We start from the raw sequence: 13,030 nt of genomic DNA on the forward strand, positions 1-13,030 counted from the left end.
GGCGGCCACGAGGACACAAAGGGCCCAACGAGACCCCCCAAACTCCCACTGAGGAGCCTGAACCCCAGACTGCAGAGGGACAGCTGTGATGTCCATTTTGATCATTTTTCACATTCACTTGCTTCTGTCTGAGATGTTTACCTCTTTACAGGTGCTGATTGACACCTGACTCACTGCATTGCTCTCATCATCACTGTTATTCATGGAAAACAAAAATCTAAATAAATGAAACAAAATATGTGAATGCTGGCTGCAGCAAACAAAAGACAAACACTGAGGCTTCAGAATAATTAGTGCAGAGTCAAACACTGACAGCACGCTGGCTACTTTTTATATAAGTCTGTGATTTTATGATTCTGCCTCATTGTGGCTCTGCCCATCAGCCGCTCAGTGTCCTGAACACCTCAGCGACACCTGATGACACCAGAGTGGACCGACAGGATGTGAGCAGACTGTTCTGGATCCACCGGGCTCGCCCAGGAGGCGTCCTGCTCAGATGCTGGATGATTGATTTGAATACATCTGAAGAGCTGCTGGTGCTGAACCCAAATCCCTCCTGAAGCTTCTGCTGGATTTAAAATTATTTAAAAAATAAATAAATCTAAACAGTGAGCAGAAACATGTTTTAGGTTCTTTATTGACCCTCTGCGTGGACGACGACGTTCTCCACATAGAAACAGAACCAAATCAATGCAGTCATCATCATCACTGTAAAACAACTGCGGTCACAAGGTATGTCCCGATTCATAGGCCGATTACATCACAGCCAGGTGACAAAGGCTGTCCCGATTCGAAGACTCCTCCAAACGAGTCCTCCTTTTCCCCAGATTTGAAGGATGGATCGGGTGTGTCCTTCGTGGCCCACCTATCCCAGAATTCAGTGTGGCCCAGCCAATTCCAGTTTCCAACAATGGCGGCAGCCTTTAGCGTTAATGTTACTCTTATTAATCTTTCTGGGTCACAAAATAAACGTTTAACATATTTCCTGGTGAGAACGTAGCTGTGTAAACTTCAAATGTCTGTTCTGTTTATCAAGACACCACATATTTGCAAAAGTGCTGCGACGTTTTCAGGGATGTCTGTTACCCACCAGCTCGATCGCTGACCGGGAGCTCGAGGGTCACTGGAGCCGCCCAGACTCCCGGCACATCGCTTTCAAACCCCCCGCGGTCTTTTTTCTGCTCAGGTTAAACGTGATGTATGAGTCACTTAAACAACCTAAAAATGTTGTTTGTTTTTTTCAGTGTTTCATTTGTTTGTGAGTAAATCGGTGTGGCTGAGATTAAAGTTCTAGTTTTCACACAGCTGAATAAACGTCAAACGGAAAACTGATAAACAGGAGTGTGAGACGGTCGAGTTTACTCTGGTGTCCTGTTATATTTTAGACAGCAAGGAGCAGACGGCGAGTTTATTAAACTCCACCCAGACAGCGGTGACGCAGATCTGAAGGTTCGACCGTCCCGTTTCACAGCCGCTCACTTCAGGCTTTCTCTGAAGGATGCAGCCTATGAATTGGGACATAACTACAGTGAGCAGTGTGGGCGGGTCGGGTCAAAGGTCACAGCAGTCAGCCCAACTCCAGCTCTGCAGGATTTATTTGAGAGAAGAAAACAAAGAGAAAGACCCAGAGAACAGGAGACGTCTCTAAACTTTATTGAAACATCTGTGGACATTAACGGTTGGAGCTGAAGCTACCGTCACAGCCGAAGGCCTCCTCTTCCTCCTCCGATGAAGGTGAACGAAGATCAGAGCGGTGTCGTTTCTGATGCAAGCACCAAAACCCCGACTTCCTCCCACTGAATCCGAGCCCCGCCATCAGAGGAATCCCCCCAATCAAACATCAGCACGGGGATCAGGAACGATTAATGTTCCTGTTAAATTCAACCTGTTTTCTCCTGACGACCCTGCTAACGGGCTGAACGGCAGGCGTTTCTAACGGCAACTCGCTTCTGTCCTCACCCATCAGTCAAACAACTCCCCGAGTTTAACGAGAGGAGGAACGCTAACGTCCGACCACGAGCTCCCAGAACACGGAGCGCAAACAAACAGAAACATGACAGCCTGGCGTTCATCATCAAGTTTTAGCTCGAGCTTCCTGTGTGCAGAAAACAAAGAGACGAGGCGGCACGCACCCCCAACAACAACGATAATAAACCCAAAAAAACAGACGTGAGAACAGAGGAAACCAAACCCACACGGCCGCTCTCCATCATCCATCGATTCGCTCGAGGTCCCTGCCGAAGCTCCTCTAAGCCTATTAGAATGTTTCTACTCTGCAGCTTCTATTTACACGTACGCCTGCACAGCAACACGAACCGCCTCCACCTGCCCCAACTCCCCATCGCAACAGGAAGTGACACGTGTACGCTCAGGAGGGCAGACAGCCGCACGTTAAAGGGACGCGGCGCCGTTACAGGACTCGAGGCCTTCATAAAGGATGAAGGAAAGTTCAGCTTAATTCAACTTAAACTATCTGATGTTTAATCTGCTAATTATTCTCTTCATTTATCACAAAGTACATAACTCTTCTTTTAATGCTGGACCCTAAACCCCGCCCCCATCGCAGGTCTGCAGTTTGAATCTTTACGATAAGGAAAAACGAGAAGCTGGAATTATTTTCCTGAAGCTCAAAAACACTCCGAAATGTCAAAACCATCCGTTTAAACAGAAACAAGTCGCTAAACTCAGTTTATTCACGAGTCTCACGCGTCTGCGTCGCACGTGTGAGACTGTTCTGATGGCACACAGCAAAATATCCGGATTATAAACATTCAGGAATGTTTGAGTGCGTTTAGCTGCAGTGATGCTGTCAGAGAGAAGCTCTGGATTTGATTCAAGCTGTTTTTGTTTCCTCCAGGTTTGAAGTCTCGTTTAAAGTTTGAACTGCAGTTTCACTGAACGCTGAAACACACGCGACGTCTCGCTAAACTACGGCCGTCCGAACACGGAGGAAGCGATCTTTGCTCTACCTGCACCTCTGAGCGCCCACGTGAGTTACCGCACCTTTATAAAGTGTTATTAACCGTTTATTACATGTTTATCTGCTGATTACACGTTAAAGTTAGAGGAATGAGCACTGAGCAGAAGCCAAAACAAGCCGAGCTGTCTTCAAACTCTGTAACTGCGACGGATGGACCACGACGCGTCCTCCTGCAGGAGGAGCGCCTGACGCAGAAATCCGTTTCCAAGATTCAACAGAAAACAAATAAAAATACTCTGAGAGCACCGACAGCGCCGAGGTCGACTCCTCGTCAACTCGTCAGTCCCATTTTGCTCAAAGATACAGCATCGAACCGCCGACCCGCCCGACTGCTACACGGGCTAAACAAAACAAAAAAAAGGGGAGAAAGTCTGAATCCACCAGTGATGCTGTGGGCGGAGCCTGTCTCCATCCCGCCCTCCCTCCTTTACCATGGTGGATGTTTTTGGACCGCAGCTCCTCACCGACCCGCCCACCTCGCTCCTGCGGACAGAGGGACACACGAACATCAAAGAAACAAGAATCATGTTTGTTTTTGTTTAAACGACTTGATTAGTTTAAAGCATGAAACTTTGATAACGAGTCCTGGATCAGTTCTGTGCCTGCGAATCGTTTCGCTCGTTTCTCCTCCGTCACAGTTCTTACTGAGGCTACGTCCACACGTACAGTTGGGGAAAAAAAAAAAAAAAGGATCTGCGTCCACATCTAAACACAAAAAACGAAGTCAAACGCTGTGAAGAACACGCCACAGCAGCCGGTGGCGATATAATGCAAACCGTGTCAACACGTTGGCCAATCAGAAGTCTGTAAATTTGACCTGAATCAGTGGTGCACATGTTTGACGATGTGCGGCTAACCCTACGTTTTCCTCGTCAACACGTGAACCCAAAACGCTGTTTACGTGTGGACGTAGCCTGAGCCTACAAAGAATGACCTGTGCACTTCCTGCGCCCACCTGTAGGGGGCGGCGTTCCTCGTTCGCATTAGCCTCCTAAAAACACCCACTACTCCCCCCTCAGGTGTTACTCACCTACAGTTTTTGGACCAGAGCGAGGCTGAGATGGAGTGGCAGGGAGGGGTGAGGGGCAGAGTCACTCTGAGGCAAAGGGCACCTCTGGAGGGGGGGGCTTGACGGTGACGGGCTGGGATGTGCGGCGGGGGGGCGAAGGCTTGGGCTGGGCCTGCTGCTGCACCGTGTCGTAGTACGTCACGCCTCCGTAGGTCACCTGGGTCTGACCCTGCAACCAATCAGAGAGCTCCTGGATCAAACTTTCACTCTATTGTTCCTGCACAGAACACGACACTGGCCACAAACTGAGGCTCAAAGACAGGAAGACAGCCAATCAGAGTGAATTCCACGCCACCTTTTAAACTGACATCAGTACCTGTGGGTTTGGGTACATGGTGGGGTAGGGGAAGGTCATGACCCCCGGTGGAGGGTAGAAAGGCGGTGGCAGCAGTTGCTGTGGTTGCCCTGGTGAAAGAGACACTGGTGGGCCTCCGTATAGGGCGGGGTTAGCGATGGGGCCTCCTGATTGGTGGGGATGGAGACCTTAACAGAGACGAAGACATGAGGTCACTGCGTGACAACATCCATTGACCTCCTAAGACCCGAACTCTTTCATGCATGTTTCATTTCTCTTTGCTATTTGCAAACTCCACCTACCGGGATGCGGGATGTGCATCTCAGGCTGCACCAGCATGCCCTGTGGCGGCATGGGGGCGGGGCTATCCCCGTGGGCATAGATTGGTCCCTGGTACGACACTGAGACAGAAAATGACAGCAGGTTAATCACAGCGAGGCGACGTTTTCTTCTCCAGCAGCTCGTTTTCATAAAAGGACGCTGCGGTGTTTCACAACAGCTGGAAACTGATGTGACGTAGCCATGTGGTGCTGGTCACGTGATCTTAGGCTTACTGGGCTCATAGTAGTGTCCCTCCATCACTCCCAGGTGCATGGGCGGCGCCGGCTCGGGCACGGCTCTCTGTCGCTGGGAGGAGTAGCGTTTGGCCCGGTTGTTGCCGACACCCATCTCCTCGATGCTGGAGAACTGCGGCGGGCCGCTGGGCATGTGCAGGGGGTTAGGAAGGCCTGCGGTCAGAGAGACTGGTTTAACGACAGACAACCACACGCGCTCAGGGGGCGCCAAATAACAGGGCCCAACATGGAGCCACATTCATCATCAACAACATTCAAATGTTGACTTTTATGGAACACGTAAGATTTAGTCTGCATGAGAATTCAGAACAATGACAAAGTTAGAAAAAGCCAAACATCTACAGAGAGAAGAAGAATGTGAGACATCAGGAAGCTGCGCAGGTGTTTCAGCCTCACAGGGACCAGAGATCACTGAGGTGCAAGACTGCTGTAGATATTTGTTTTGGCGCCGCCTCAGGTGAAGCTGTTCAGTCAACATTTAGCATGAACCACCTGACTCGTGAGCGCCACCTGTGAGGTGACGGTGTAAAAGCGCTCACCTCTCATCTCAGACCGCACGTACGAGGTCGGGCTCCAGCTCTGCCTGGCCAGATTGAGTCGAGCCACGTCCTGGTCCAGCTCCGTCACACCTCCTCCCGCCTGGCTCGGCGCGTCGCCTCCACCCGACCAGCTCTTTCCCCCCACGTTGCTGGGAGAAGAGGTGTTGCCCCCGGCAACGGACTCCTCCACAGACGCCTGTTTACTGCCCAGGTCTGCGGGACGCGAGCGAGTCCTGCGAGCCAGCGAGTAAGACTTGCGCTCCACTGGCCGCTCGGCGGGAGGGGAAGCTTCCCGATTGGTCGCTGCTGCCGACTGAAGGGAGGGGTCGGAGCCGGAAGCGGCCAATCCTGATGCAGATCTGTCCGTGCCGCCTCGCTGCTCCTGCTGGCGTCTCGGCGATGTGGACTGGTAACCGCCCGGCTGTGGCGACGCTGCCGGCGTTACGGCGCCAACGCACAAGTCCTGCTCCGTGGCCCCTCCCTGACTGACTGTAATGTCCTCAATGACCACAGAGGGCGCCCTTCCTCCTCGCCCTCCTCTGACACCTCCCCTTTCCCCTGTAGGCTCCGCCTCAGCCCGAGGACCCGGCCGCTCTCGGTGGTGCACCAGGGGTGCGTTTGATTCATTGTTCCTGTAGTGAGACGAAGGTGGGGGGTGCAGGTTACTCTGGGGTGGTCTGCTACGGGAGGGAGGCGGTCTGGAGGGGACGCCGCTTCGCTGTGCAGAGGATGGCGACGAAGAGGAGGGGTGGACAGATGAAGGTGGAGGAGCTCCTCCTCGGTTCAGACCTCCTCCCCTGTTCTGCCAGGACCGGACGGGCCGCTCGCCGCCTCCATCTCGCCACCGTTTGTCTCTGCTGGGAGACAAAGTCGGTCTGCAGGAGACAGAGACGGAGGTGAAACATCAAACCAACAGCGGCTACGCTCGTTACAGGAAGTGTGATGACCTCACTCAAAGTGACCCGCGGACGTCCCAAAGCTCGCAGCTCTGGAGACGTTCAACGTTCAGCCGACACGCCGCTCACCTGGGCCTCCGCTGTCTGTACCCTCGGTCTCCGGGGCCGCCGCCGTTTCGGATGTCGTAACCATAGATTGCGATCAGCTCCTCGCGGCTCTTGGGCGCCTGCTCCTCCTCCCTGAACTTGTCGTGCTCCCAGCGGCCCTCGTCTTTCCACAACTTCCTGTTTCTGCCTTTCGGCCTGAAGACAGACGGAGAGGACATAAATGACATCACATCGATGAGGTAACAGCAGAGAGGCTTTAAAAACGAGCCCTAACCTGCGCAGAGTTACGACTGACCCGTGCAAGCAGTGACGCAAATCTGTGGGCGGAGCGTTCCAGCCCGTCTAACTCCTCCCTAAACTCTCAGCGCTTCAGTTTGTCAGCGTGCAGCACGTAGCTATTACCTCTCCTCCTCCTGAGCGTGCCCTCTGACGTCGTGTTCGAAGAACAGACCCTTCCTCGGGATGTACGCCGGGTTCTTCCTGTCCTCGTCGTCGTCCAGCTGCTGCCCCGGTTTGTCCCCCGCCTTCGTCTCCGGGTCGTCCGTCGACTCCTGTATGAAAGTTCAGATCAGACCAATCAGATGGCAGCAGGTACCGTCTTTAATCCCTCCCCTCGCTCTTGTTACCCTTCTGCCTGAGCAGAGGCTCACTTCCTGTTCCTGTCTCACCTGTCCGTCTCCGCTCTGTCGCTCTCCTGCTAGGTTTCCCTTCTCCTCTGCTTTGCTCTCCTCTTTGCTCCGCCCTCCAGCCTCTTCTTCCTCCTCAGCTTCTCCGCCCTCCTCCTCCTCTCCCTGCGCTCCCTCCACAGGCCCGTCTGTAGTGGGGGGCTGGGGCTCGCTGGCTGCTGCTGGAGCTTCCTCGTCGCTGTACTGCTCTGCTTCCTCTTCCTCCTCCACTCCCTGAGGAGGACACAGTTTTAGGAGAAACACTCCCTAAAGAGGCTAAAACGTGACGTCACAGCCGAGAGGAAGCGGCGAGTCGGCGGTCGTACCTCTGAATGCGAGCCGTTGTCCTCGGGGTCGGCGCTGTCGTAATCTGAGAGGACGGCTGAAAAACAAAGAGGAGTGAAATCACCCGACAGCGGCCTGATTTCCCAGATTGTGACTTCAGAGTGGTGCAAAGAAGCAGCTTACCTTCTCCAACGCCGTCTTCACTCTCCTGCAACGACAAACAAGAAAACCAACGTTAAGCTCCAAAGCGCCGAGGATCAGACGCGGCTTTGTGTCAGAGCTCTGCTGCGAGTGCGTCACAGAGCGCCGGGCACGTTATTCAGCCGTACAGACCACCAACAGCACAGCTCGGATTACTTCAGCAGAGTCTGAACGCAGCTCAAAGATCAAACGTCTCACAGAGTCAGTCTCTTCAAACCGGCGCTCGGTCTGATCTCACGCCAACAGCCAGATTCACTTTGTGTCTGTGCATCCGGATAAAAAACAGGATTTACCAGAGTGAAGAGGAAGGTTTATGAGAAGGTGGTGAGACCTGCTGTGATGTTTGATTTGTAGAAGGCAACTGAGCGTCAGAAATGAGCGACAGCTCGGAGTCAGAGAGCGTCTGAGCATGTGCAGAGGAGGGAGGGCGGATGATGAAAATGGAGCTGCCAGGCAGGAGGAGACGAGGTTCATGGATGTAGTTAAGGAGGACATGCAGAGGGGTGGAGTGACAGAGGAGGATGCTGGGAAAGGAGGAGGTGGAGGCAGAGCTGCCGTGGCGACCCGAAGGAGAGCAGAGATCAGATGAAGCAGAAGCCCAGAAACTGGGAACCAAAGTAACAGCGCTTAAACACAGCAAAGGTCTGAAATCACAGGCAGGACTCACATTTCACTTCAGCACACTCATCAACAAGCCTGCTGCTGATTGGTTCTTACTAATCTGCTGTTTGTTGTCATGTAAACATCCTGGAGCCAGTAAACCCGCCTCAGGCTGCACTGCGCTCGGACTGAATCGGTCATGTTTCCCCTCGCTGCGGGGACCAAAAACGGCAGCCAAACACCACCACAGGGGCCCGGGATGATGTCAGACAGACCCACGGCCACAAAATGGAGGCTCAGCCCAGAGCCTCTCTCAGACCTCGGGTCACGCGGAGGTGCGTGATGCAGCCAGCCCGGGGGTCCCGGACATCACTCTCACACCTTGGTGTTGTGTCACGATTGGTGTCCGTGTTAGTTTGAGCCTTTCCGGTTCGGACACAAGCGCTAAAGCGAGCTACTCGGTCTGTTCCAGCCCGAACCGCCAGGCTGCCCGAGGTCATGGACCAGAACCGTCAGACGGAGCCGTTACCCGTTTCCTTCGAGCTAACGCCGAACAAACACCGAGCTGTCTGTGGGACTCGAACACGTCACCTGCTGTTTTATCCAGGGTTCATTTCCCACAGTGACCCGGGCCCGGAGCGGGTCTCTGGCCCGGAATAAATGCTCTAACGCCGGAAAGCTCGGCTCTGATCTCCCGCCCGGGACCGGGCGAGCCCTGGGAGCTAACATTAGCCGCTAGCTGGTACTCACACACTCGGACTCCACGTCGCTCTTCGCCGGGACCCGGCTCGCGGCCGGCTCCGCCGGGTCGGGCTCCCGTCCCCGGGGCTTCGAGGACGGGGACCCGGACCTCCCGCTGTCCGAACCCGACCCGGACTCGTCGTCATCCTCGCTGTCCTGGGACGCGCGCCTCCTCCTTCGCCGCCGGTCCGCCATCTTAGGACTCGAATGGTTGAAAACGGAAGAAGAAGAGGATTATGGGTATCCGAGTTCTTCTTCAGTGAGACGATTAAGAGCTTCTTTTTCTCTCTACCGCCATCTACTGTTTGTAAACTTTTACTAACACGCTTGAAAATGCGACAAATAAATAAATAGAAAATAAAACGTAACTTGTACAACAGAAACGAAACAAAGTGGGTAATAAAAATCTAAAGAAAAACAACAAACAGAGTTCTGCGGGTCTGACTTTAGTAAAGTAAATGTATTCAGGTAAAAGCACTCAAAGTATTTAAAGTATCTGGATGTGCAGCTGATGGATGATGCAAAGCTTTAGCAGGATTTTTCTGCAGGCAGGCGGTGGTTCTGAAACGTGAGCGTCTCCCCTTTATTTTATTTTATTTTATTTTATTTTAACGTTTAGGTCACGCTTATATCATGTTTGGATTAAAGCTGAGCTGTGAGTTTCAGTGTTGTTGTACTGTAGTAAGATCTACATGTTTGTAGTTTGACACAGCAACAGGTGACAAGCAAAAGGTGATATTTTACAGGTATGTACCGGAACCTGAGGAACAGGTAAGACGTCAGAGTAGCGCGTTTCCGTCGGTCACCACTGGACGGCGCTGCTGGCTCAGAGCAGAATAACCTCTCCACAGTAAGTCCGAGGCCTCAGGGAGCCCAGCACTGCATCTGTGCTTTTTAAGGGCGTGCCTGTTCCAGACAGCAGGTTTAACCTTTAGTTTGACTTCCTGTGTGTCCGACCGTCTTCACCTGCGTGCTGTTCCCTGTCTATTTCCTATCCCCAGTTAGTTCCCACTGTTTACACAGACCTGAGTTCCCTTCGTCCCTGTCAGTGTGTCCTGTTGTACTCTCTGTTAACCCTGTGATGCACATTTCTCCACACGTAGGACACTTCTGCTGTTGTTTCTACAGTTGAGTTTATTAGGAGAGTAAATCATCGTGCTAATAAGCTGAAGGGAGACAACAGTTTCACAGCTTTAGCTCATCGATAACGTCCAACAGATAATCGAAGGCTGTTGTTTTGCAAAAGTGTAATGTTGAAGGATCCTGACCATTTCCTTTAGTTACCTTTCCCCCCTGTAACAGAACCTTTACTTTGAAAATTAGGAATTTCCTGACACTCTGTTCCTCGATTTAGAAAATGATTGGCCTTTCAGTGACCCCAGAATACATGCTGGTGTTTGTCAGCTGGAGTGACAGAAACACAGACACTGACAGACTCGTGGATGACTGGCTTTAAATGCGAGCGGGTTAACTTCAGTCTTATAATCATAATTAACCACACACGTATATTTTAACACAAAAGGAGTGAAATCACGAATCAGGTGAACTCCTGCACACTAGGTCGACCGGTAAATTGAGAGCTTCGCTTTTACACTCAGCTCACTCTTCACCACGACGGACCGGTGCAGCGTCCGCATCACTGCAGCTGCAGCCCCAATCTGTCTGTCGATCTCCGGCTCCCTTCTCCCATCACTCGCGAACAAGACCCCGAGATACTTGAACTCCTCCACTTGGGGCAGGAACTCATCCCCGACCCGGAGTGGGCACTCCACCCTTATCCGGCTAATATTTTATACTCTCCTAAATATATATTCATTTAAACATTCTCGTGCTTATGTAAAGCACTACATGGATTACAGTGTAAAAAAGCCCAGCAGAATATTTCACTCTGCAATCAAATACATCAGCTTTCACGTGGCTCTGAACAAGAAAGCTGGAGGTTGTGATTCAGCTTAACAGTGAGGTCAAAGCTGTGAGTGACTGATGTGGTCACAGAGCGTGGAGCTGATGCGCTGTCCGTGGTGCTGAAATGATAACGCTTTATTCTGAATGCAATGAAACTTTCTGTTTTATGAGAATGTATTAAGACGAATGCACGGTGAGAACAAAAGCAGCAGCACAGTTAGAGCAGAACATAAAATGTGCCTGACGTCCACGCCTGCGCTTCCACGGCCTGTGGCGTTCAGAGTGTTTCAGGCACCAAAGCTGTGGACTTGAAAATGTTTCTGTTTAACGAGACTTCCTGTTGAAATTCTTACTGATTATAACTTTCTTTCTTTTTACCTTCTGTTCTTTCATTCTTGTCTTGTGTGTTTAAGCTCAGTTTGTATTGCGATCAATTGCATTTTCATATATGATCGTTTGCTGTGATTATTCTGAGCTTTTATTTCTTTGCACGGTGCTTTGTTATGTCAAAGTGTAAAAATACTTTATAAAAACTTTACTTAGTAAATGTGCTGAAATTGTTCTAAATATAATATCAACAAACTTCTGTCGCGGACTCTCTGAAGCTCATCTTTGGAAACGTTGTGATGTAGTGCAGCAAAAATATGATAACTATTAACCATAAAGATGAAAAACAAACCAGGTGATCGTGAAACAGGACTTTTACAGGTTTGATCCCCTGAACCCGAAGAACAGCAAAGACGTGACACTTAATTTTGGTGAAACCACCACTAGATGGCGCTGTGGCGGCGCTGCTGCTGTTTTAGACGAGAGCAGCAGAGTGTTAGGATGCCTGGGTCGTCGACCCAGGGTTTTTGAGTTTACGATATTATTTATACTGTCTAGTTTTTGGTTTCTTTGAGTTCTGTCTTATGGCTTATGTCTCTGTCTTCTTTAGTTGCTCTGTCTCCCCTATCACCTGCATCCCCTTGTCTAGTTCGCGTCTATGTGTATCCTAAGTTCCTATATCCCCGTGTTCAGTCAGTGTTTGTGTCTGCCCTGTTCCCACGTCTCTGTTCCCTTTGTAGTGCCTGCATGTGAGTCTGTGTCTTTGTTCAGTCTGTGTTATGTGTTTCCTGTTTTACTTTGAAAGTCCATGTCTGATGTTAATGTGTCTGGTTTTGCTTCCTCTTGTCTCGTTAGGCCTGATTTGTCCCAGCTGTGTTTCCCTCCTGTTACTCATTCCCTGATTGCTCCCTCTGTGTATTTAAGCCCAGTGTTTCTCTGTGTTTGTGTCGCGATCTACCGTTTACCAAGCTGTGTGTTCTGTCTGTCCTCCGGTATTAGTTTATTTTTTTGATCGTTTCCAGTTATGTTATATTTGAGTTTAACATTAAAACGGTTTTTGAGTTTACATCTGTCTCTGGAGTCTGCACCTTGGGTCCTTTTCCTGTCTGCACACAGCCGCACCTAACACAGAGAAGCTGCAGACTCCAGACAAACAGCTCAGAGTTTTGCACTTTAGTGTAAAAGTCAGTTCGACATTTAACAGATTTTTTCTTGTAACTACGGATCAATTATTCTTTGTTCATTGCCCATTAAATCACCTGCTGAATAGAAAAGTGCAGTTCAACCACCGATATTAAACAAAAACTGTTTAACACTGAAATTATCCAATAATCTTTGCAACATCTATAAAAACGAACATTATGGTGCAACAGAGTCTCCTAACAAAATCCTCAACATTCAGGAAAATGAAGAAGTGCAGAAAAAAGGTTTGACAAACTCATCACAGTGTAACTTAAAGCACAGTGCTGCCTCTCACTGAGGTCAGTCAAGTCTGGGTGAAACGGGGTCCATGCAGCTCGTAAGCATGTATGCAAATGTTCATTACTCAGTTGTTTTTAATCATGCTAACAGTTGAGAAGACTGATTCACGACTGCATGTGGATCAAAACATGGTTAAGGCAACAGCAACTTTGGTAAGTCCTGGAAACGTAGTCTTTGGCACAGTCTGCATCCAGAAGGCAGCAGGATCAGACGCTGCACATTGCTCCTGTATATCAGCTTGGAAATACACAAGTCCCATTTGCAGAGAACCTACATCCACCCATTTACAGGCATTCCTGTAAGAATGCAGGGATATTCTTCAACAGAAAGGGATTCTTCATGAAAAGGTGGAGCTGAGCTTC

At 50.5% G+C, this 13,030-nt stretch overlaps 1 protein-coding gene across 1 annotated transcript; it reads right to left on the reverse strand.

The window, feature by feature from the left end:
- Positions 1-619: 619 nt before the first annotated feature.
- Positions 620-9,166, reverse strand: casc3 (casc3 exon junction complex subunit). Its single transcript, XM_080906099.1, has 12 exons — positions 8,964-9,166; positions 7,596-7,620; positions 7,454-7,509; positions 7,131-7,361; positions 6,865-7,013; positions 6,484-6,657; positions 5,459-6,333; positions 4,899-5,072; positions 4,647-4,745; positions 4,366-4,532; positions 4,011-4,218; positions 620-3,463 (listed from the first exon to the last, which is right to left on the reverse strand). Exons 1-11 carry the CDS (start codon positions 9,147-9,149, stop codon positions 4,072-4,074), a joined length of 2,283 nt encoding a protein of 760 aa, XP_080762225.1. The 5' UTR covers positions 9,150-9,166; the 3' UTR covers positions 620-3,463; positions 4,011-4,071.
- Between the last annotated feature and the right edge of the window lie 3,864 nt (positions 9,167-13,030).

Source organism: Rhamphochromis sp. 'chilingali' (assembly GCF_963969265.1).
Source record: "Rhamphochromis sp. 'chilingali' genome assembly, chromosome: 15".
NCBI classification, from domain to species: Eukaryota; Metazoa; Chordata; class Actinopteri; order Cichliformes; family Cichlidae; genus Rhamphochromis; species Rhamphochromis sp. 'chilingali'.

Coding starts and splice junctions, on each gene's coding strand:
- casc3 (XM_080906099.1), bottom strand. CDS start 9,149: ATGGCGGACCGGCGGCGAAGGAGGAGGCGCGCGTCCCAGGACAGCGAG. Junction 4,746..4,898: donor GGGACACTACTATGAGCCCA/GTAAGCCTAAGA, acceptor TTTCTGTCTCAG/TGTCGTACCAGGGACCAATC. Junction 4,533..4,646: donor GATGCACATCCCGCATCCCG/GTAGGTGGAGTT, acceptor GTCTCTGTTAAG/GTCTCCATCCCCACCAATCA.